General features: G+C 40.7%; 1 protein-coding gene across 3 annotated transcripts in view; it reads left to right on the top strand.

Moving 5' to 3' along the window:
- arhgap24 (Rho GTPase activating protein 24) overlaps window positions 1-25,897 on the top strand; it is a 66,837-nt gene that overhangs the window by 31,456 nt on the left and 9,484 nt on the right. The window contains exons 1-2 of one of the 3 annotated variants that reach the window (XM_080477137.1): window positions 5,892-6,408; window positions 22,969-23,091. In XM_080477137.1, the coding sequence (XP_080333263.1) occupies window positions 6,387-6,408; window positions 22,969-23,091 (145 nt within the window). In that variant the 5' untranslated portion in view covers window positions 5,892-6,386. Of the gene's footprint in view, window positions 1-5,891; window positions 6,409-18,798; window positions 19,034-22,968; window positions 23,092-25,897 lie in introns of those variants that run through there. The other 2 variants (XM_080477138.1, XM_080477136.1) reach the window with 2 other exon arrangements.

Raw genomic sequence — 25,897 nt, 5'->3', positions numbered from 1 at the left:
AAAAATGACAAAAAGCTAAAGTACAGCATCTGAAAATTGTATAACATTTCATAAAGTCAGATTTTTTTATTTAACGTATAATTATTACAGCACAATAATGCATGAAACTTTTGTAGTTTAAGTGTCAAAAGTGTGGAAATGGCTGCCAAAGCACGTAGTCTAATGAACACGTTGACCTTTATGTTTATTCAGCTTAATCAGAATCACAATCACAGTCCTTTTATGACCATTATGGAAATGCTTCCAAACACACAACGAAATTGCAGTTTTAGGTCCCGGTCTTCAGCAAAAAGTAAAAGGCATAAAATAGACTTTTAAAAAGTGCAAACACAATTTGTCCAGATAAAATCCATACATTCAAAATACTTCAATATCAAAAAGTGTTTGAAACATAATTTTAGACTGTGGTGTGGTTGTTGCTCTCGCCTCCATCAGGGAGAATGTCACCGGTTCAAAAGTCAAAGCTCGGTAGCTTTCCCATATGGGGATTGCATGTTCTCCCTGAGCATGTGTGAATTTCTCCCGGAGTACTCTGGTTTCTTCACACTAACTGGTGACTCCAAATGTCACGTCAAAGTGACTGTGAGCTTGTCTGTGTCTCTGCGTTGGCCCCGTGATGAACCAGTCAAATCTTCCTTCACATCAGTCAGGTGGGATTGACTCTAACTCCTGCGGTCATAAATCAGATGAAGCGGTATTGAAGATGGATAGACGGACCGAATAACCTTAAGTGAGCAGAACACTCAACATTTACAATCCACAAGAGTAGCATATAAACAAATGTTGATAGAACTGCTGACCTACTAAATTAAAAAAACAACAAATATGCAAATAAGTTAATTAATTGTCCAAGGGACCCTCCTGCCAGTCAACATGCAGCCCAGATCTTCACTTCAGTGCAATAAATCCTGAAAATAAAATTACTTCCCCAACCGACACCACCTCCCACTCCCACTCCACTGTCATGACTCGAATACAATTTAATCCGCGCAAAAGTTTGATCAAATTACTCTGACACGTGGGACATAAACATCCGGCCGTCTGTGTTTCAAACCACATGTTCTGATATAGTGATTTCATTATCAGCTGGATGTGTAGCGCCCACACAGCTTCTCAGGCATCATAAATCCAGGAGTAATATGAGCAACAGTATGGAGGCATGCACTAAGAGGAAAAGCAGTGAAATTGATTTTATTGATATCACTGGGGGGGTTGATTAAAGGTTCAGCTTGTGCATGAGAAAGTGTCAGAAGATCTTCATTTGTGCGCCTCCCGCCAGTCTGCCTGCGTGGAACCTGTGGGATGCGTCGCTTTTCTCTCAAGAATTCACTCTGTGATGTGACATTTCCAAAAAGGTCAGGAACTGAATTTCTGTCTCCTTCCTCTTCCCTTTCCTCGGCGTGTGTTTATATATGTGTGGGTGTGTTTGTGTGCATGCGTGCAGATGTGTTTACGCACGTCCATGTTTTCCCAGAGTGCATGTGAAGTCAATAAACCGCCGTCTGTGACACGGCGGCGTTTGGCCTCCTGGATGAGTGCAGCCTGGAAATCTGCTGCTGTTGACATTTCTCATACGGGGCTTCTGAGAGTCGCGTCTGTTGTTGCTCTCCTGATATCTTGAATTTATGATGCACAACATTTTTCAGACACCCGCCGGTGGATATGACTGTTCTGGCAGCATGAAGTGAGCTGCGCCAGTGTTTGAGTTCCTTATTGCAGGATTTTACATCACCCAAAGGTAAGACGCTATTGTAGGGTGTTATTAATGTAAGACGCGGCAAAATCTTTCACTTTTTAGTAAACAGAACTATATAGTGGTGTTTGTCTTGTAATTTCTTCTGACTAAAGACTTCCTTACTTAAAAGTAGCATCCACCAAGAAAAACCGTGTTTTAAAGCCACCAGATGCTTAATTGGTGACGTTCTCCACAAGGAGGCTCTGCAGGGAGGATGTTTGTGTGTGGAGCTCAGTGCTGAAGAAAAGACAAACCCTCAGTCTGAGTAAAAACTTAGAGGAAGTCATCAAATTCATTGTGTCGATAATTGCGTAAGCACGGTGTCACTTTGGCGTGTGTTTCACATGCATGTACATCCCTCAGTAATTTCGATTTTTTAATCCTAGCATATTTTTTTTTATTCTCTGTTTTCTGTTTGGATTCATAAGTAGTTAATTTATTGATGAAATCCTCAGTTGTTTACACAACACTGATGTTGACTAATGTATTTCTTATTTATGGAAGACAAATACAAAACCTTCAGAAGACAGTGATAGATCAAGTTGAGTATTCTGGAGGTACTAACCAAATGCTTTTTTTTTTAGTCTTGCACGCTAAAATCAGTAGATATTGTGCATTTTAAAAAAAACAATACAAAAACTGTCAAAGTTGAAATAAAAAACATCCCAATGCCTATCCATTCATGTTTTTTTTTAAGAGAATTCAATTCTCACAGGGTTGTAAAGTTTTGAAACATGTAAAAAAAATGTAAAATACAATTGTGTTTTATTCTTATTATTCAAGTTACAAGATGGTCTTATTGGTGAGATCAAATTGTGTCTGTTGAGCATCAGGAAAGCCTTGATATGTTTTATATAAAATGATTCATATGTAAAATCATTAAAGATTTTTATAGTTGTTTGTGTATTCCATTGTGGAAAAATAGCCCTCATGTCTTTTTTTAGTAGTGAAACCAAAATAAACATGTTTAGCAATATTACATTAATCACATTAATTACCTTTAAGTAAAGCTTCGGCCTTCAGTGGTTTAATGCTCAAATTTTCTTGTAAACTAACACTGAAACTTGGAACATGATTATTTTTGTGACAAATGGCAACTTCAGGCAGTTAAACTTGACATGATACTGCAGAAGAACAGTGACACGTCATCATCCTGACTAACACTGCATGCTTATTGGCATGTTTGGAGATACATGATATATTACCTTTAAAGAATCCTGGTCTCTGAGGGGTAAATGTCCCACAATGTTCATTCAGCTCAGTGTAGTTTTTAAAGGCTTTTAGCCTCAAAAATCAGAGCAGAGAAAATGAAATGGTATAATAACAGATTAAAAACAATAAGTTCAGTGAAGCTCAGTGGCATAAGTTACTGTGATGTGATCTGGAAAGAAGGTTTCACCATTATTGAAAATAATTTTTCCTGCTTCGACGCCCCATGTTGTGCTCAACAAAGTGTCATTTTGAGCTAACTAGAACCATAAATTACGCTGAAGATAAATACTGGCGCATGGCTCACTTGCCAGTCAACAACACACTCAGTTAAGACAAACGGTGGCAGTCAGAAACTGAACAAATGAAAGCATAAATCACATTATTTAAAGCTGAGTCACTGCAAGATGCCAACTTTTCGTTACTGTTGTTCAATCACCTTCTAAGTGAGTGACTAATTCAATCTCAGAAGTATAATGGATATAGTCGCATGATGTCCTGCTGTTAGTGAAGAAGACTGCTCCGTTAAAACATGAGGCTTTTTAGATTTATTCAGTTTCTCTCTTATTCTGATAGCTGTTTGCTGTTTGCCGTCGCTGCCAAAGCATAACGTTGAGCTGGAAACAGATACTGGAGGCAGTTTAGACGAGGTTTGAGATTTCCCTAACTGAATTCTAATAAAGTCACTCTATTCCTCAGAAACCAAGTGTACAGCAATTCTCAGTATTATCACACACAGTGGGGAATGATACCACTGACAGCTTTAAAGTGTAAGAAGCAGTTTCACAAATTCATCTTTTATTCAAAAGAGTTTCAGAAAACATACTTGGAAAATGCTAAAGTCATTAATATATAGGCAATGTCCACATTTGAAATCTGTCAGGATAATATTGGAGTGTTAGGATTAGGAAGACTCTTGAGTTTAACATAAAAATCAGTATAGGCTTCATTCCTGCTTTGGCAGCGGGTAAAACGTAGTAATTGTTCAGTCGGATTACACCTTCCTCCGTCTGAAAGCCTGTGGCGAAGTGCTGGAAGGAAAGCGGTGATACCGACTTGCGTGTTTGAAATTTGTGCTGGTTCTCAAAATGAGAAATGCTCACTTTTTTAAATTCTCTCACAAATAGTGGGAAGTGTAGAAGCTTACCAATGCCGACTTTCTTTTTTTTTTTTTTTTAACGCCGACTTTCTGTTTTTGAGGATCAGGACGAGATCATCATCAGAGATGTTTTCTCACGTCGGTTGATAGAGCAGATAGATGCTCTATAGTGTATTTGGGCAACACACTGAAACATGGAGGATGATTACCTCGAGTGGCGGATGTTACTGAGAGTGGAACTAACTAACTATAAAGCACTATACAGACTGCACAAGGGTGAAAAGCACTATGGCATTGAAGTTATTGTTATAAAACCATTGGTTCACTTCACAAACCATGTTTGTGAAAACTACTACAAATTCATTTCTTATCATTATAGTTGTTATTATTTACCATTTCATCTACGCATAACCATTGAAAGGGGGGGGGGAACAGATATCTAAATAATATTTGGTAGACAAAGCAAAAAGAACATTATGTATTGAGTGTTTGCTGATATGTGGGAGGAGACCACTTTGTAGCATATGATTCATTGTTTTATATGTAATCTGTAATAGCAATCAGTGGATAGAACCCTCTTATGGGTCTCTGTGACAACACGATGTGCAGTTTGTTTGTTTCGGTGATGGAAAAAAAAAAGCCCACGGGGCTTCTCTTAATGACTCGAGCTGTACATGGGGATGATGACAACCATTTTTCATAAAGCCGTGATTGATCAAGCGCTAAATGGGAAACGACAGCTGCAGTGACAACACGAGAGGATAACGTGTGGGATGAGTGGATATGCAATGTTGCCCGCTATGTTTTCCGTTTCATGGGGCACAAGAGAGGTGTTTCACTCACTTGTGCATCCCCCCATTAGCTCCAGACAAAGCTGTCATTTCATGAAAAGATGACAAACTAGCAGCTTGCGGAAACAATTGCTTTTGGATCTGAGCTGTGAAGGACAGCATAGGCATGAGGCAAGTGAGAGTAAAGTTACCTTTCGGTCAAACACGTTTCCATGAGGAGTCTAAAAATGTTTAACTGCTGGGTTTTAAAAGGTATGTGACACAAGGCAGGCGACTACACCATTCAGAAAATCCAGATATTAAGCTGCCCATGTGGTAAATCTCCAGACTGAGTGCGAGAGTCCCCGGGAGTCGGTGGTAGCAGGCCGAGAGCCATAGAGTGGAACAAGACAGGAAGCGCAGATGCTTACATAACAGCCTTATTGAGGGGATTGGTATGTGACATGTCACATACCAATCTCCACTATCAGCCTCCCACTCTAAACCCCATCCACAACCCCTGCCCCCACATGTATTGGGCCGGCCAGGTGTCACTGAGGCCAATTTTGGGCCTCCTCTGAAGTAGTTCTCTGCTGGACTCCTACGATATGTTTGTCTGACGGGGACGCTTGATTTGAATGTCTCGTCCATGGGTATGTAAACTGATTTCCGTCTGCATAAATATTTAGATGTCCCTCCGAACACACTTAAATCCAACAGGTAGTGTTAGCTTCAATCTCTGAACGAGGGCGAGTTTAACAGGCTGCACGTCGCCATTTAACCGATGCCAATGATGCCTGTTTCACCTATAAGTCTGCACGACGCTGAAATGAAGATAAGGAGGTTATTAAGGAGGGAGAAACCCCGGTGTCTCAGGGTTTCTCTGCCAGCAGTAGCGGCAGCCTTGCCGACCCTGCGCGGCAGTATTTATAGAGCACTGTGGATGAGTCATTTGGCTGAGTGCCCACTCTTCGTTCACCAGATTTACAGGTCCCCACTTTGGGGAGGGCTGCTTGATTTACGATGCACCCCACCTCCCTCCACCACAAGCTCCCACCCCACCCGTCTCACTTCCTTCAGAGAGGAGCAGACACACCATCTTGCCTTCGGTTTGCTTCTTCAATCTCTGCTCTTTGTCCCACTTGCTTTTTTTTGGGGGGGTTTTGTCGCGACTCTCAGAAATATGCTTCCTCCGTCGTTCCACCACCTCTAACTGAAGCCTGTTGTGCGCAGAGAGAGAAAAAAAAGGCTTTCCTGAGAGGTGGACATGATTAGACTTAGCCTGACCCGAGTGCAGCTGATCGGTGTGTCACATTGACCTGCCTTTGACTTAAAAATGAAGTTGTAGGCAAAGGAATTGTATGAGCTGGAGCGGAGGCAAAGGGAGGAGGGGGAGAGTGGGAAGTGCAGTGGAGTGTGTTTTAGCAGAAACAGAGGGAGATAAATCTATCTGTGGCACAGAACAAGAACAGATGAAGAAGTGGCACTGGGGGGCCGGCGGTCAGCAGCAAGAGCGTGGCTTTTGCTCCCTAAACCTTCAGCTGAGGACGGGGCACGTCTTCGTCTGCACCCCATGGATCTCAACTCCAACCCAGGTGTGTCCCCTTGTATAGCTGTAATGAATACTAACACATTTGCATCTGGTGTGGACTGTTCCTTTACGGCGGCAGAGATATTAATAGACTTTGCACTGTTTTGAGTTTGAGTTTCAACTGGAAGGCAGACGTGGAGTGATTTGTGTCCTCATACATAAAACCCAGTCGTAGATTAGCTGAAAGTTGTCCTCTGTCCAACCTGAACAAGGCTGTTTTTCAAATCTGCACGCAAGAAGGCATTTGTTTTCAAAGTTACACATCATATCTTGCATTATATGGCAGCTCTTAAATGGGATGAGTGGTTAATGATGCTGACATTCCTTACTTTCCTGCCATTACCACTGCTTCCGCTTAATTTGTCCTCTACGCTGATATCTACTCTTCGACCTGTGATCATTTCTGCCAAAGTGATTTATTTCATTGTTAATATTTCATAGAGGTGTCACTTGGTAGCACGATAGTGACAGGCTGGAAATTACTACCAATGTCTTGGAACCAGATGAAGATCTCCTTTCATGTGTAACCTTTCCTACACTTCAATTTGTAGTGGAATTATTTTTAGCCTTGCACTTCACATTGCCATATCCTATTTCAATAAAATGACTTTGATCCAGTCTTCACATTCATGTCCAATATTTTTGGTTTAGCTCCAAACCTTCTCAATTGATTTTGTTGCACTTCGACTTGAGTCTTGATTAGAAGCTGTTAGTTTGTTAACAATATGACTAAAATGTAATTGATCCAACATTTTCTGAAGCATTCACGTGCTCGCGAGCACGCGGAAACTATGAAATTACTTGAGGTACAGCTTTGTGAGACTTCTAATACAGAATACAGAAAATGTTTCCGCTAAAAAAAACAAAAAACAACTTGAATACTATATAAGCAGATTTACCTGTGACACATTTGATTTCTCCATATGCTTTACCATTCCAGTCCTGTAATCTATCGATTTAAGTACCATTATATGCTAAAGTAATGTGAGTTGGCATTGCTTATGTAATAAAAGACATTGATATCATCAGCTACGATAGCCATCAGTGTATCTGTTTTACAACACGTCACCTTACAAACAGACACAGCTCAGTATGCATCCGATTACAAGAGGGTAAAAAGTGAGCACAAAGAGAAGCGACTCCTTCTGGTGCTGGTAACTGTGATGAAATACAGACCGAATTTGCCCCAACGCCTCTCAAATAACATGAGTGACAAAACCCACAAGTCTGAACAATCTGTGTAATTTACTGCCACCCAAGCAGGTTTTTTTCTTTAAAAAAAAAAAGAAATAAAAAACAAATCTTGCCAGAGGAAGACAAATCATGCTCGGCAAGAGTGCTCTGAATCCTGGGTCAAATTTCACTTTACTTGGCTGCTTGAGGCAGATAACAGCCCAGACTCCTGGATTCATGACTCCCAGCCTGCCAGTGAATTCATCCTGGAAAAGACGCTCTCATGTGAAAAATCTGAAGCAACAGATGGGAGGGAAGCAGGCTGAAGAAATACTGTGTTATACAGATTGTTGGAGCAGAAAGGAGATTTTGGGAATTGACGATGGGGGCGAGGGGGGGAAGGGAATTATCTGAGAAAGATGAACAAGAGGAAAAAGAATGTGAAAGTTTGTGAAAATGTAAAAACTCTTGGTTTAGATTGAAAGTGAGGGTTCAAAAGAGCAGAGATCATGTTGAATGGTCCAAACTCACTGTTATTAAAGGCTGTCGATTGCCTATAAATCATGAACTGGGTCATTTTTGAGTTCACAGAGGAGCTACCAGCAACTAAACCTCTAACAGTCAATAGGTGACTAACACATCACTGTGATTACATGACTGCGAGCGTGAATGTGCATGAGTGGGTTAATGAGGGGGATGCCAGTTAATGACAGACTAACCCAGAAAACTAAATGACAAGCTAATAATTTTGCTCTCAGACCAATTAAAGAGTCCTGGTACTGTAGCCAAGCATCACAGCATCAGTGAACATGAAAGAATAAATCAATTTGTTTGATTGACCGACTTGTAGTTTGACATTCAAGTGGATGATCAGGTTGATCGTTCATTTGTTGGGGCAAAGAAAACTCTCATTTATATTCTGCGTGTATGTTGATTTTTTACACTCAGACAAAAGAAGCCATCTCCTTTTAGTTTAGAAAATGATGATCCTTTTTATTTTTTCCTGACATTTCACTGTGAACCAAATGATAAAGGGCCCAGTCAGGAAAAATCTGCAAATGAATCATTGGGCTGATACTTATCATTTATAACAAAGACAGCCCGGTCATTCAAACGATAACCAGTGTGAGTACTTGAATATTAACAATACTTCTTTGAATAGTAGCATCAATAAAAAAAGCAACTCTCACTTAGTTGTGTTGCTGCGACACACGAGCTGAGCTGTCAAGCACTGTGCGGGTCATTTTGATCCTTTTGAGTTGTTATTGAAGTCCCAGATTTTGATCTCCAAGAGCTCAGGGGAACACAACCCCATTAAGGGGGGATACAATGCTTCACGACTGTGCAGAACTCAGCATAACACCTGGTCTTAAGAGAAATGAATGAATGAATTATGATGGGAAGAAGCAGCAACAAAACAGCAGAGATAAATTCCCGACAGCTCAGAAAGGTAAGGTCATGTTCATTTTAGAAGCTCTGAATACATCTCAGGTTAAAGCTCACCTCAAGGAAGAGGGACACAGAGAGAGACAGCAGCTCACCAAGTGTTTTGATGTACTACAAAAGTGAGTAACAAGCTCAAGTAAAGCAGTATAAATAGCAGTCGTTTGCTGACTGTCACTGTTGAAAGTCTTGGCGTTATTGCGAGGCTGACCAAATGTCCTCTTTTGCCCGGATATGGCCTCTTTTTATATCCTGTTTGGGGCTTTTTAAATCCATAAAAACTTTTCAATCCATAATTATGTGGCTGCCTCTACTATGTTTGCAAACACAGGGAGCAACATTGCTTCTGATTTTTAAAATAGGATTATTCAAAACTATGTAAGATATTATTATTCTGCTGTATTTTTATTTCCCATACAGAATATACATTATTTCAAGCATTATTTAATTCCCGAGGCAAGTTCCTTTTGTACTGTTGGTTTTCAAATCCAAATATAAAGTATGTTGAGTCACCTCTGAAAAACCTTTCTGAATCGAATCTTTGATTATACACACAAACCATTTTGTGATATAACTCAACTTTCTATCCACGCCTACTTTGAATATATCAAAATTACTACACATATATTATAAAAGGATTTTCTCCAACATAGCACGATAACTCTGAAGATGCTTTAGTGACGGTGGCGCGTGAGAGTCTCACATCTTTTGTAGCTCAGCTTTGAACTGAGAGGACAGACCCAACGACATCAGCAAAAGCTCTACAGCACACACTCAAACACACAAAGAGCCAGTCCCAACATCAGCATTTCTCTCTCTCTCTCTCTCTCTCTCTCTCTCTCTCTCTCTCTCTCTCCACTTAGATCACCACCCATTTTTTTTTTTTTTTTTTTTATCTTGGCCTGGCTCGCCTGCACCTCCCCTTCACTGCAGCTCTCTCGGGCCGACAGCACTTTGGCCAGCTTTTGTCAGAGAAAACAAGGAGGATGACCGCACTGCTGCGCTGGCCAAAATGAAAACACGCTTATCTAGCTGGAGCTGATGGACGCTAACTGTTAGACGCTCATGTACTGGGTCAAGCAGGGCTTTGTGGTGCCTCTGAGGTCTGCTGTCTACCACAAGGAGAATACTATTACACTCTGACTCTCATGCCCCTGTTTTTTGAAACACATCCTCTGTATTATGGAGGTAAAGTGGTTTTACTCGTACTCAAGTTTCATGATCCACTCAGTCATTCAATAGAAAACTGTACATGTGACAAAGGCAACTATAGGGTGATGATTGATTCGTGTCAGTCAGATTTATCTCGACTTTCTATCAAAAATAACGTTCCCCCAATGACGGCCTCCTCCAGCTCCTTTAGCAATCTAGTAAATGAAAATGTTGATTAATGCACCTGTTAGACACAGGCAGCCTGACTTCACGCTATAAAAGGGGATTACGTCAGGTGAATAAGAATGACGGAAAACACTTTGCAACATGTCTGTTTCTTAAAAATGGATGTAGAAATCATGCAAATCCTTCTGTTTGCATTACTTATAGGCAGAAGTCACTTTACTCTATAGCCCCCGTCTGAAAGGTTCAAAGGGCTTCCCAAAGGCCAGGCTGACTCAACCTACCAATTTTAACTGCAGGCAGTGCAGGTGTGCAATATCCCCCGGAGCCCTCATCAGCGCTGAAAGGTGATATTAGAAGGTATTATTGAGGAGTGCAACAGGTACTTTGTCAGGTCCACTCCTTGTTAGGTCCTCTGGTGTGGATAAAACATTCCCTCCCCCTCTCAAGTAGCAGGAAGTTTGTAACATTTCCTCCTCCATGCTTTGATTGATTTGTTGTCATGATCAAGAAGCAAAGTGCATTTTTAAAAGGAAGTTCTAAACAGAAAACATATTTTAGGGTGAGGACAAGAGTACAAGTAAACAATTTGAGCCTTTTTCATGAGTTCATCTTAGTTTTTATAGATTGTTGTATGAAGCTTGGCTTGGAAAAAGTCTTGTAGGTGCTCCACAACAATTCTGTTTAGTCTCAGAAGATTATTTGTTTGGGGTCATGATGGACACTGTCGATACATTTACAGTTCCGTGGTCATGAGCATATGATACACATGCAGGATTGGTGATCTGCCATAGTAAGAACTATTTAAATACTGTATCTGTGAGACTGCGTCCATGTTTGATGCAGACAATCTCAACTCAAACAAGAAAAGATCAAAATCTAAGCACTCATTACAGCGCACCAGACAGTTTAACAATTAAAGTGTCTTGCTCTACACAAAACATAAATTCTCTGATGATGTTGTGATTGTCTCCAGTTAATGGTGCATTGAAACGAGTGTCATTGACTTTATGGAGCTTTCGTTTGGCCACACTTGAGGTTCCCCCTCTTGGATCTGCATGCCCCGCACCTTTCCAGAAGCTTCCTCTTGTATCACTAATGTTTCAACCTTTCAGCATTGCGTGCAAGTGTTCAAGTGACAACAGCTGCCAGCGCTCACCAAAACTCAACACTCCTAACGTTTTAATGGGATATTAATCCCCCAGTCAGTAGTCACTGAAGCTGTCAGTGCCCTAAAAGGCACACTCGTAAGGTTTTTGGTATTTTAACAAACCTCAAAGTGCTATTATGCATAGTTTAAACATGTTTGTTGGTAGTTGAGGAATATTCTCACGTTTTACTACCAGTCACCACTGAAATAAATTGGCTTGTGGTTTCTTATATGGCTGAGTATTTCCATTTATGTCTTTTGTGAGTTTTATTCACAGTTGTCCGTTTTGGCCATTTGTCATATTAAAGGATCATTGGGGTCTTTTCACGGGTGTTTGCACATTTATTAGATCTCACATAGACTTTACGTCACTTACAGTTGTTTTCCACTGCAAAATAAAGTAGTTTATTTTCCGTTGTTTGATTCACATTTCCTGCCCTGGAGGTGAAGTGGGAACAGCAACTTTAGATTGAAAAATCTTGTTATATTCTTTTTAGAATAATACAGATACATTATTTTTGTATTAAATCATATCGTCATAGGATTTGAAATTAGGTTGATATGAGCCTTTAAAGTGTCTGAATGACAAACCTTTGCATCACCTTTTTGTTTGGTCTCTTAATTATTATCTTTCCCAGTTATGTTTCAAGCTCTGTTTTTTTAAGTCCTGTCTGAGCCATGTTTCCTTTTTCTAAAGTGGAAATTGATTCCCCTTACATAATGGTATATTTACAGCCGCCTTGGCAGAACACACAGACATAGCTCTTTATTTAGTTGGCATAAAATCAGAACAGAGACACTTGGCTCCTTGACAGGCCTGTGACCTCCGTGAACGGATCGAGCCTGTGCTTCCCAGCTCGTCCTCTGTGACAACTCATTAAAACTTCGCTCACTCATACTACTTCAACAGCTGCATTTGACCGGCCGTGGACATCATTTCCACTTTCTAACACGTGACCACAGAGGGAAGACTCTGTAGTGAAAAGTTTGCTCAATTTCATCGAGAAGAAAATGTGTGCATGTAATGGATCTCATGGCTTCTAATAGTAAGCATCATATTAGCCTTTCAGTGCTGCACGATACAGAATTTAGAGCTGATGTGAACGTGATTCTCCATTTTTTTTTGGCGCCACACTTACTTGCTTTCCTATGGATGCTTGTGCAGGGACAACAGAGCCAAACAATCCTCGTCCCCTTTGACCTCCCCGCTTCCATTCACTGTGTTACTCATTCGGCATCAGATGGTAATGGATAGCCACTGTGGCTCTATGGACTCTGTGTTCTCCAGCAGACAATGTCTTTGGGGACTCAGGTGGAGACTAATGTTGTGGTGTCTATCTCGAGATTATGTCTATTGACAGGCAAGGACCACCGTGACACCAGGAGAAGAATTAGCAATCCATACCTTACCGGGGGTCAAGGGAAACGGGACACCGATAACAGATACATGGGAAGATATAGAAAGAGCAGGAGAAGCTATACAGCTGCAGCGTGACTCCAAGTGTACAGCTGCAGCCTGCAGGAATGTTTGGACTCAATTTTTGTAAGACACACTGGAATCATTCCGTGAATCAACAAAACCTTTGTTGTTAAAAATTGAAAAGCCACAAATCCTTAGTTACTTGGTTGTCTTAAAAAAATTGGACATTCCAGTCGAAAAACATTTTTCATAAAATATTAGGTTTTTAGCATTCCAGATAAAAACTACAGGAAAACCTTGTTTGAATGTTATGTGTTATTACCTCCCTGGTAATGAATATGATTAAGTATTGATGTTAAGGACCTGCAGCAGGAAGCTCACATAGAAACTCTTCAGTCAAGTTCTAAATACTTTCATTGTAAAATGCAACAGCTGATCATAGTGCATATGGTTATCTATTACTGGCTGTTAAAATGTGACTTGCATTAATTGTTATTAATTGTACTTTTTTCTTAACTTCTATGGTGACTGAGCAAAAATGTCTGACTGTCCACATTTCCATCATTCAAGGTCCACTAAATGCTGTAATACCAAAAGAAAAAGCAAAAAACAAAACAAAACAAAGCTCAAAAGATCTAAAATGGAAGTGGAATAAAGAATTATTGAGGCAATCTGTTTCACGCTGTGTGCGCAAGATGTGAGATAAACGACTATGTAATACCCAAAATAGTAGTTTTAGCTAAACCCTACATACACACAGAGGGAATAAGCAAACATCATACGCAAAATGTAATTTCAAAGTTTATTCGACCTATGTAAAGTTTAAGTTATTGAGTTAAATCTGCTAAAACAAATCAGAAATGGAAAATAATATAATACAATAATGAAAAGATATAAATGTTTAATGGCTGGAACAGTGAAATAACAAAAATGATATTGTGTATATATTCGTAATGTTGTCTGTCTGTATAACGTTTTTGTTAATTCCACATGCAAGAGGTCAATATAATGACGTCATGACTGTGGTAACCGTTAAAGATGTTAACAAAGCGGTGCAGTGTGAATGAGAGATACCGTGTTTGCTTATGGGGTCGTGACCTGTGTCAAACTGTGACCTTTGTAAGGCCAAACCTTCACTGAGATCTGCCTATTGTTCCCATTACAGTGCTTCAGAGGTGTGTGTGTGTGTGTGTGTGTGTGTGTGTGTGTGTGTGTGTGTGTGTGTGTGTGTGTGTGTGTGTGTGTGTGTGTGTGTGTGCTGGCTCACCAACCCCCTCTTCAAACCTTCCCTCCCTCCCCTCCCCTCTTTCCCTTTCTCTTTCACACCCTCTCAGCTGTGCTCACTCACTCATTCTGAGCCAGGCCAGAAACTGGCAGAGCAGCTCCTCCAGTGAGGAACTCCCGTCCTCACCTTAAACCAGCTGGCCGGGACTTTGTAACCCTTTTTCTGGATTGCCAAAGATCCTGCAGGAGTGTGAAGGAAGCATGGAGGTGGTCCATCAGGCGATTCATAGTTTACCACAGTACGGATTAGCCGATTTGCTCTCCTCACGTCAAGGTAACAAGGTGCATTGTCTTATTATTTTCGTCTTTGGAGCATCGCAATTGATACTTTTCTTTAAGTACTCATTAATGTGATTACTTCAGGCGTTCTGTTCTACCAGCTGTACTCTGCAGAGTGCGTGGATCGTCTGGGGTTGGTATTACTCATGAGCGAAATAGACTGAAAAAGGGCGTCATCATTCCCTAACAAAAGATGAAAAAGATTGTGCTGCTTGTTTCTGTCTCCACATTTCAACCTCATGATTTCTGATGAATGGACAGACATTTTGCTGTGTGGCTCAGTGAGTGACTTCCTGTCACGTTGGAGGTATTTATGATGCATGGACTTTCTGAGAAGACTATCATTAGACACATTATTGAATCTTAACTTGCCCCTGCTTGCATGCAAACAAGAGGACTCCGGCAAACAAGAGGGAACAGACACTGATGTATTCATTTAATCTTTTAATGCTTATCCAAACACACACACGCACGCGTGCGTGCACGCACACAGCGTGAAAGAACTATGACACATTTTTTTTTGTCATTTAAAACAAGGTAGTTACAGTGTCTGCATTGTTTTCTGGGCCAGCAGCAGCTGTTTCCTCCACTTGGCAGGCAGCACAATCAAAGTCTGGAAGAATTTAACATTTTCTCAACAAAGCCCTCCACAGCAAGATTTCCACCTTTGTGTACAGCAACAGAATATTTTCGAGTTCTTTTTCGCTCCTCTTTGGCTCCATTGGGGCCTCTGTTGGCCAAACTGTATTGTATGGTGTGTTATGTGAAGAACACAACATCAAAATATGATTTATGTTATATTATAATAATTTTTGCAAGTTTTCGTGAGTATGATTGGGTAAAATGAGTACTTATGAAGACTTCAAAAGTATGATTGGGTAAATGAGTACTTTGGTTCTAAATGGAGTCATCTTATTAAACTGCCACTTTAATAGAGGGGTTACGTTGTATTTCTAAATTTCAACCATACTTGAAAATGTTCATGTTGAAGGTCAACATTTTTTTAACTTTTTCTTACTTTAACAGAGGATTAACTTGGTGTTCTTTATTTTGATATTAAATATGAAACTACCCTCAGAAGAAGGCATTGTACAGAGGCTTCAAACACAGGATCAGTTGGCCGATGCCCGACTTCACTTTTAAAATCGGTAATATATTTTTTATCCAGCATGTTCAGGTTGTTGAATAGAAGAAGATGATAGAAGAAGATATAAAATGTCAACATGATGTCACTTTAGATAAAATCATATGTCAGACAATGTCTTCCCTATGCACAGTTATCTTCTGTACAATATGTGAATAGCGCATGGTATGTCATACAATAATTCTAACATTTGATGCCACGGATGCAGCGTGTGTTTAAGCAGGACCACTGCAGACATGCAGGTCAGGGAGAAGTGTATCCTGGCTCCAGGTATTTGTGACCAATTACAGCACAGTGAGATCCTTTGTTGTCTCCCACCTGTTTTGAGCCATTAGTTAAAGGCTAGTCTGCAGCTGGTTGTGGCCACTTATTAAAGCCAGTGGTCACAACTGGAAGGAACAGTTGTTGGCAGTTTGCTCTCAGCCCTCCTTTGATGGTAATTATGACGCAGCGTACACAGACCAGGCTACTGCATGTAATGGAAAAGGCAGAGATGATCTATTATGAGGCAATGGAGTTGGTGGTAGGTTATAGTTTTAGCTGAGACCATATAGGCAGTCAGATGAGCAACAAAATAGCATTCATGCAGACAAACCAATGTCCCCAGTGTGTTTAGGGCCACATATACTTTTAGGTGGATTATATGAGCTCTGTGTCTTGTTAGTTTTTAGCATGATGCAGTTCAAGTGGAAGATTTTCCGTGCAAAAGTGACAAAAGTTTTGTATAAATTAAGTAAGGGTTTCAGTCTGCACCCCACTGCCGAGAATAACATCAAGGAGATTTAATTTTCCCTTCTACTTAACGTTTTTTTTTTTTTTTCTTTCTTCATGAAGTCTCAGTGTGAATTGGGAATCTTAATCTGTGTGCTTTATTTAATGCAAGCTGTCCTCTGAAGTAACACCCTGCATGTTTCTGTGAAGCTGACAGTTGTTCACCACCGAGTTGAGAAAACTTTGGAGCAATGTGCTGAAGTGTGGCGAATCAGGGGAATTGTGACAGCTGTCACGGTTGTCTTTTCAGGTACAGTCGAGCTATACGTGAAGATCCTAGTCTGTGAACTCCTGCTAAGACCAGTCTCGTATGGAAAGCTCTGTTGAAGGCTGTACTTTTTGTACACAGTGCTTGTCACACCATAAGCTATTTGAGAACTGCCTCAAGGAAATTATCAATCAAAAAGACTTAATGTTGTTTTATTTATAGAATAAGATTGGAATACTTACGTATGCCTGAGCTAAAAATTCTGAACATAGGTTTAGTAATCATTGACCTAAATCCTTCAGCTGTGAAGGTTTCCAACTATAGTTTGACCAAACTGATAGTGGTGTTAACCAGGAGTCAAATCAGTGCTTGACCTTTACATGTCAGCGCACAATGCAGCGTTATCTGAATGCTGTGTGCTTATGAACGGTCTAAACAGCATTCTTCAAACACTTAGCACTTGTGTCCTAAATAGTTATTGTTGTCTGTGTGCTAATGGGTTGTGACATGTCACCCATCTTTATAAACCTCGAAGCCAACTCAGCCACTGTGGAAGTAAACTGAGCATCAACAGGAAATGGCAGGAGGAACAGGAGTGTGCTGTAATGGCCATGGTATGCTGCATAATCCTGTTGCACGCCTGTTTAACAGCTTCACAACCGTTGTTTCCAAAAGGAAATTCAGTCAGTCGGTGCAAATAACGGAAAGGGCTGATTGATTTTAAATGTGGACTAAAAAACCTTGCAGGCGCTTCGGGGGAATTACAATGACTTTGTATGACAATCAACACAAACAATGCTGACAGGGCCGAGACGCCTGAGAGAATCTTTAGTGTGGCCGGTGTGAGTAATCAGCAAAAAAATGTGATCCACATCATTTGTGGACAATCACTATGTGTTTGTTCTGAGTAATAAATATGACACTGAGACCACACGGATGATAGAGCTCAGGGGCCTCAGAAAAAAATAACAGATGTTTATTGAAAACGTCTCATTCTCTTGACGTCGGTGAATCAATATGCTCATCTTGTCTTGCACTGATACTAAACCTCCAAACCTCCAACTGTGGCAGACTTTTCAAACACTAGAGCTTTTGGTGCATGTGAACAAGAAAAATACTTCAGAATATACTGATAATATCAAACAGTGTTGTTACCATGCATATCAGCCAACACATAATGATGAATGACTTTTCCGCATTACCAGTTTGACAACATTGAGATGTGGTCGTGTTCCAATCGCTTTGTTTCCCGGATTGCCGAGTGAAAGAACCGTCCTCCTTCAGGCCAGAATCCCAAGTTTGATCTTGAAAATATTTGCCGGCTCCCAGTTGACATTTTGTTATAGATGCACGCAATGTAACTTATTTTATAATCAGCTAAAGGTTTGATGGAAGAACGTTTATCAATGGAATTTTACAGTGGAGTTTTTCCAAACTCCAAGTTTGGAGGCAGCTCCAACAAAAAAAGTTAGCAATGTTCACACACACCTTTTACTGTACTTTCGTAGATTATTCAGGTATCTTTACTTCAATTGTGTATCTCTTTTTTTCAGATTTTCTATATTCACTGCCTCTTCAGTACTGCTGGCTAGTTATCAGCACTGAACGTGTACAAGTTGATGAATTTAAGAGTTGAATGCTCAGATTCCCTTCCACTTAAAATGTTTTAATTTTAATGATTATCTATGTCTATATAATAGTTCGTGGTCCTATGTCACACTGTGAGACCGGTTCCAGGACGGCCGTTGTCATGTTCTGGCGACCAAAGACAATTTACCATAACATTTAGACAGTGTCAGATATTTGGAGTAATCGTGACAGCTGCTGCGATCTGCAATTCAGTTTGCGTTTTCATCATGGAAAAAGCGCAGAGCAAACTTCATGTCACGGCCTAAGTTTATTAGATTTGTGTCATACTGTGTGGCAAGCTGTGAACTTATAATATATAAAACTGTTAGAATCACAGTCAGTAGGAGCCTTTACAAATATCAGGCCAGAAAAAAAACCTGCTGAACTGACAGTTAGCAAAAAGTTCAATCTCGCATGAAAAACAAAGATGTGTAATATTCCAGGGGGTTAAGTAGGTTCCTTGTCTTGTAGAGACAAATGGAGGATGGGAGGGGCATGGGGGGGTAAATTGCGTTGGACCTTGAAAAGCTTGAGCACGGCCCTGGTGGTTACTCTCACGCACACACACAAACACACCCGGTCAGTTTGACACACCAACACATCGATATATCCTCTTACAGCCTGCCTCTGATACGCATCCATCATTTTATCAGCCACTGAGTGGAGTTCGTTGCTCACCGGACTGTGTTTGCGGGACTAAAGCCGGATCTCGGTGTCTTGAGGGGTTTTGGAGAGACGGAGCTGAGGACGGACGGACTCCATGTGCGAGCACAAGTGAGCCGCTGCTTTACCGGTCAGTGCGCGGCGCGCATCGCTTCTTTATTTTTTTTGCTTTGTTGACAAAAGGCGTCTCTGAAAGTCTGTGGATTGTCGCAGGTTTCCTCGGAAACGTAAAAAAGAAAAGAAAAGACAACCCGGCGGTTTAATACCTGAAGTTGAGACGTGAGCTGAAGCTCTTTTGTGTTTGTTTTGCGCGTAAAATGCGCGGATAGAATGGAGATTGTTTCGTTACGCGTGGACACAAACGCAGCCTGGTGTCAAAGTTAAAGACAGGGGCGTGACAGGGTGGATGTATGGTGTGTCCCCCCTCCATGTGAAGTGTAATTAATGAGAGCCCCGGGGATAATCAATAGCGGGCTTGGACGAATCATTGGATTAGGAGCGGAGGACCCCCCACTGCCAGTAAAATGAAGGACCCGGTTCCTCGACGGAGCTCCACATATGGATCCAAACTTCAGTGTATTTATTGGAAGAGACGGATTTAAGGCTGCAGCCAGGCACTTCCACTGTGACTGCTGGCACAGTAAGGATTATTAATGAGTGGTTGGCTGGATCATGCATATCGATCTACTGCTGTAAAATCTATAAAAGTTTATATATATATATATATATATATATATATATATATATATATATATATATATTTTACACAGTGTGACTTGAAACTTGGCACATTTTTGTGATTTTTGCGTTGAATCTCTTCTTTCCGATCACTTTGTCTAATCACAGCTTTACACTTAATCAGGGTCTTTCAAAGTGTGGAGCGAGTCTCCCCTGGGGGACGCCACAATGCCTCAGCGGAATATTTTCATTTAATTGCGACTATTAAGTATTGTATTAAACAAAAGCTTTAGAACTGAGTTTAGTATGTCAGTAAAATCAATGTAGACGAACTACAATTTTGTGTCAAAGTTATGACAAACACAGCAAAGGAAATATTGTATGTAGCTTTTGAAAACAATTAATAGCTGTAATGAATGCATACTCTGGATGTATAATAAGAAGTGTATTAGCAGATTAATGCTTCATTGATTCTAACACAATTTTAAACAAAATATATATATTTTACATATTTATTCATACTGTTGCTATGAATTAAGATGAATGGAAAGAAAATGCCTTTTTGAAAATGTCAAAAGTTGAACCATTTAGTTCAAATAATGTATTACCCCAACCGTATTCTCTACGCAGAAAATGATCAAAATCAAAATGGGAAAAACCTTCATTATTAACTTTCTGGTTTAAATGACCTTATATTTATGCAGACACACAGTCACACGTCATCATGTTCTCACAAACAAACACACTTAATCACCCCCTGCTGATATGTTCTCTGTGAGCTGAGCCTGTGTGGAGGATTGCAGCCTGGAGGAAGCACAAAGGGCTTTTAATTTTATGCTCGTTATTGGCCACTGTTCCCTGGCCCTGCTCCTGGGAGACCCCGAGGTGACTCCCTGCTAAATGGTTGATGGAGGGTTCGCAGGCTTCTGCAGAGAGTAATGACAAGACATTCGTTTGAATCGGGTGTGTTAAAAACCAGGGAGACATTCAGAACATGCAGGGCAGTCTGAAAAAGACTGCTGTAGTGTACGAACAATGTGGACACGCTGAAGGTCACACAAGTCAAGCACTGGCATCTGCTGACGGTTAATGAGATCTCATCAAGACTGACAGGGAGCATCAATCTCACTGTCAAAGTTAGACTCCAGATATAGCCGAATGCCCTGCTCTCTGACTGCTCGCCCATGTGAACATCCAAAACACACAGTCATCACCCAATTATCCAATCACTGTCAAGCTGGTCAGGGCATCAGTTCAAATGCATTTTTACAGTTATAATGCAGACGTTAAGATGTTAACTGTTGTGCTCACGTTCACCTCAAGAGCCTGTGTGAAAACAATGACTGTTGTGCTCAAAGGCTGTTCAAATATCATTTTGTCTGTTTTTATTCATTAAGACTAGATATTATCAATGTTGTTGTGATCCAGTCTATAAATAGTCTGTATATGCAACATGCAAAGCCCCTCCTGGGTTACAATCAATTGAAGTAGGAACCCTGGTGGTCAGAATCATGAATAATTTAACGATTAGCATGACACTCCCATTTGTCTTTAAATAGCTCATCTCGTCCAATAACGCACCATATGTTTCAACCCTGTGAAGTGCCACAAGTCGGTGTTTGATCGTTTCAACATATCATCTTGATAAAGCTGAAGTGGAGGCATAGAAATGGTTTTGTTGCCATGGCGACGGCTCCAGGCAGATTCGTTATATGAAAGAGGTCCAGACCCTCCACTCGAGTCTGTCCGGCATCACATGACAGCAGAGTGCTCGTGGCCATTATCCACAAGTTGAGTCAGGATACAGAGCCTGCCTGCCTGCGTCTAATGGAACATACCACTCTACTCCATAAGAACATTTCTCTTCAGTTACTGAAGTGAGTGAGGTTTGTGTGTGGATTGTTTTTTGTTGCTGTTGTGAGTACGTCAATCTTTTTACACACTCACATGACGAGGAGTTGTCATTCTCAAGGTGAAAAAAAATCGAATCTTCCTGAAGAAGATACATCAATTTAGTTTGTCAATGCAGTTTCCCTGAAAGGCAAAACAAACTGACCAAAGAGAGAGGGAATTTATGTTTCGTGCTATATTGATCGTCCATATCATTATGACCACTGACACGTGAAGTGACTAGCACTGATTGTGTCTTTATCGTGGCACTGCTCGGTGGGAGGGAAATATTAAAGGTACCATATTATACATTTTTTTCAACTATTTCACATAGTTGTCAAAGGTCCAGCAACATAGTATTTAAAGTGTATTGCCCCAAATCCTGAATTTCAGCCAGTCGGAAAGTCCCTCTCGTGAGCTCTACTGAGAACAGGCCGTTTCTGTGCCTGTACCTTTAAATGCTAATGAGCCGTGTCTGTCCAAGCCTCATCTATATTGTTGGGTTTCTCTCTGTTAAACAAACCTGAAAATGACTGTGTTGTATGTGGTACTGTGTAAATAAAGTTGAATTGAATTGAATTGAATCTACCCATGAGAGGGTCAAAGGGAGTATCCACTACCAGAGGAAGGGGTTATTTCCCCCAGTTGACATCATGAAGGGAAAAGCTCTGATTTGCCTGTATGAGCACTCATTCACCAGAAGGCGGCGCAAGCAAGTGAGGGATATGCTTCATTCGGAGGCTATCGGGACACAAATTACCATTACAAAACCATTATAAAGTGAATTTTGCATAATATGGGACCTTTAAGCAGTGAGTGAACCTGACGTTGATGGGTTAAGCGCAGTAAAACTGGATAAGAGTTCAAAAAAAAAAAATAATAATTCTACAGACTTTGACAAGGGGCAGCTTGTGATGGCAAGCTGGAGCGTCTCTCAAACTGCAGGACTTGTGGGGGTTCCTCGTTTGGTGGTCATTAGATATAATCCCACATGATCCCACAGATGAGCAACTGCTCATTAATCCGCTGGTTCTGATGAGAAATTCCCAGGGGGAGCAAAAGGACGAGCTGCACAATATCAGACCGGTGATCATGATGTTATGGCTGATCTGTGCTTGTTACCAGGTGTTTGTTGAATCATGTCTTTGCTTTTGTGTATTTAGGTGTGAGATTTACTGTGAGTTACAGGTCAAAGTTTGAAACTAAAGACTGCTTCCACATACATTTGCAGCTCATTCTCTATTCATTTCCTGTGAGAGTTTGATGATTCTTTTTTTTATTATTTATTTTTTTCTATCCCAAGAATCTCGAGAGCCTAATTATGGTTCAGTGTGAACTTATTGCAGTTGCTATATGAACTCCTGAGGGCTCCAGTACTCCAGCACTTCTGTCTGAAAATTAAACAATATTAGCATATCCATGCATTTTGAATTTCTGGAGTAGAACTGAGTTCAACCAAGTAATTCCATGTATTTTTCTCTCTTTCTCTTTGAGCAGGGGGAGACCGAGAGCGGATGACAGCCAACCATGAGACCTACCTTCTTATGGCCAGCACCCAGAATGACATGGAGGATTGGGTGAAAACAATCCGGAGGGTCATCTGGGCACCTTTTGGTGGAGGTCAGCATGCACACATTCATTGTTTTTACTAGCCAAATAGCTTGTTGACTTGTGCATTCAGTTGGATCTGCTTGTGAAGTTTCAGGTTCATGAGACGTAAAGTAAGTTTCTTTAGGATTGGGCCAAAATGCGCCATACACTTAATGTTGAAAGAACAAAGTTACTGTCATCATAAGAACAACATGAATGCTTTTCTTGGACTATGATCAAAGTGAAACTTTCAATGAGAAACCAGCGTAAAACGCAAGTTAAATGTATCTGCATTGATATGTGAACGCAGTGATATTCTGACGTAATCTTATAAAACCACAGGTTGTATTCTCATGTGGCATTATTAATAATTAATAATAATTCAATACTTCACTAACATTACATACTATCTTAATAGTTTTTATTTTAATATACTGTCTATATGGCACCTTCAAGCAAAGTCAAGTAACTGTCTATATCATGTGGCAAATTAACTAGAAAAAATGCCCATGCGCTGGTAATTAAATAAACCGTGATTTCTTTCCGAAGTGCACGTTGCTGTAATTGTTCTTGTGAAGCTTTTCCTGACTTTGGTGGAATTAGTGTGACGATTACCGAGTCTCCCGCTGCGCTGCTGTGGCTTGTTATTGACTGTTGTGGCAGACTTTGGCCTACATTGCCGACAAGCGGGGCACAAGCGCAGCAGTGGGAGCGGCTCTCGGTGCCACGCTGAATAGATGAGGCCGAGCCGGCCCCTCTGTTTTCAGTGCAGGGAGTTTGATGTCTATTGCAGTTGACTGCTCTTCAAAAGGACGAGCCATTTGTCAAAGATGCCACAGGAAAGGTGGCTCCCTGTTGATGTAGACCCAGGGTCTCTCTCTCTCTCTCTCTTTCACACACACACACACACACACACACACACACACACACACACACACACACACACACACACACACACACACACACACACACACACACACACACACACACACACACACAGACACACACATTTTCCAGCCTTTCACATTTCGCAGCGCAAACTAACCGAAGCCTGATTGGTTGATCAGTACTTTGAAAGTGAGGTGGAGATTTTCAGTTCACGGGGTGAACAGAGCAGGAGGCAGCTCTCAAAACGAAGACCCCAGAAAGGTTTTGCTTGCTGATGAACCCTTGCAGTGATGTTGCAATGATTACAATCCAGCCACAACAAACAGTTGGACAGAAGTGAGAGTGTGACGTCAGAGCTTTGAGGGATGTGCAGCTGCGGCTTCTCCATCTGGATCTTTGGAGATTTATTTCATGGTAATTACCTGCTGCTCATTGATGGTTTTGGGAAAGCATGTGACCATTGTTCCTGTTGGATTAATGGGATGTTGGATATTAAAAAAAGACTTTTACCAAATTGTAAATCATGCTGCATATTGCATTGCTCCAGAGCGGCATTTCACAATCATTTGCTACGTTGTCTAAATGTGAGATTTTCCAGACTGCTGTACTGATTTAATCGATTTTCTGTCTGATGATTCATGACTAGCGGTGGTGATGAAAGCGCTCACATCTCAGTTTAAGAACAGGTTTTTGTTTTTTTTTGTTTTTTACACATGTGCTACAACCGCTTCAGGCTCTTCAACATCCAACAGTTTGGACTGGTTGTAAAACTAACATCCAGTTATGATATTGACGTTTGTGGAATTCAATGCGTCTCACATGTCCTCAACTAAACCGCTTCCAATCAAATCTGAAGTGAAAGCTTAGAGAAGTTTGTTTTAATTGAACCAGGTTTGGGATGGCAGCGATACCTCAGATCTTTACATCCGTCATTAGCTGCAATTTATATGCTGCTTTCTGAGCAGAATTCCAATCCTCCATTTGAGCTCCAAATTGAGATGCAGCTCGGCGCAGCTGTGTTTTTTAGAGTTGTTGGACTGAATAGCAACTATGTCTGGGGTCTGTCCGGCTACTTTCTTTTTCTTTTTACCCGAAAATGTCCTAAAAATATAAATTACCAGACAGGCGTAACACATGCATATGAGACATATAATGACTTTTCATATGAGCGTTTTCACATGTGGCGGCCTTTAAATGTCTGCTATGGTCATTCTGGTCGAATCCCTTCCTACTTAAATATCTTTTATAGCACATGCATTTCAGTATAAATTGGTCAAACTTGAAAGAAAAATGTAAAAGATTCGCCTACACACATTACAACCTACATTTTAAAACCATTTTGTTTTCAGTGCATTTCAGACATTTAATGATAACACAGATTAAATTTAGGAACAGGACAGATTTTTTGGATTAAAAGTATCTCACTTAAATGTTAAAAGTTGTATTTTTTATTGCCTGAGGATATCCACAACCATTAACAAAATCTTATTAAGCAAAAACCAGTCCAACATTCAACCAGACATCACTTCTTGTTGTGAGACAAAGCATGTGTCGAGTTAGAAATGGGCTGACGGAGGGGAAAATCCTCTTAAAGTTAAAAAGAACTTTGATGTACAAAGCACATGAAAGGGCAAGATTGCTTTTTATTACGGTTGCTGAATATGAAAAGAGAATATAAAGTATTAAGACAATAGCCCATAGTAGGAAACATCAGGCTGTGTCGTGTCTAGACTATCTCTCCCTCTCTCTCTCTCTCTCTTTCTCTCTCTCGCTCTCTCTCTCTCACTATGTCTGTGCAGGTGAGTAACAACAGGTCCATGTAACTGACACAGCCTGACAGTGACCGTTGCAGTGTGTAGGTGTTCTCCCATGAAGTCTTGTAGTTGCAGTCCAGCTCGTCCCAGCAGGAACCGCCAACATGCATATAAACACTTGCACACACTCTACT

The sequence above is a fragment of the Lipophrys pholis genome (genome assembly GCF_963383615.2).
Source record: "Lipophrys pholis genome assembly, chromosome: 12".
In the NCBI taxonomy this organism is placed as follows: Eukaryota; Metazoa; Chordata; class Actinopteri; order Blenniiformes; family Blenniidae; genus Lipophrys; species Lipophrys pholis.
The sequence above is the reverse complement of the archived record's forward strand: the minus strand, read 5'-3'. Positions and strand labels throughout refer to the sequence as shown.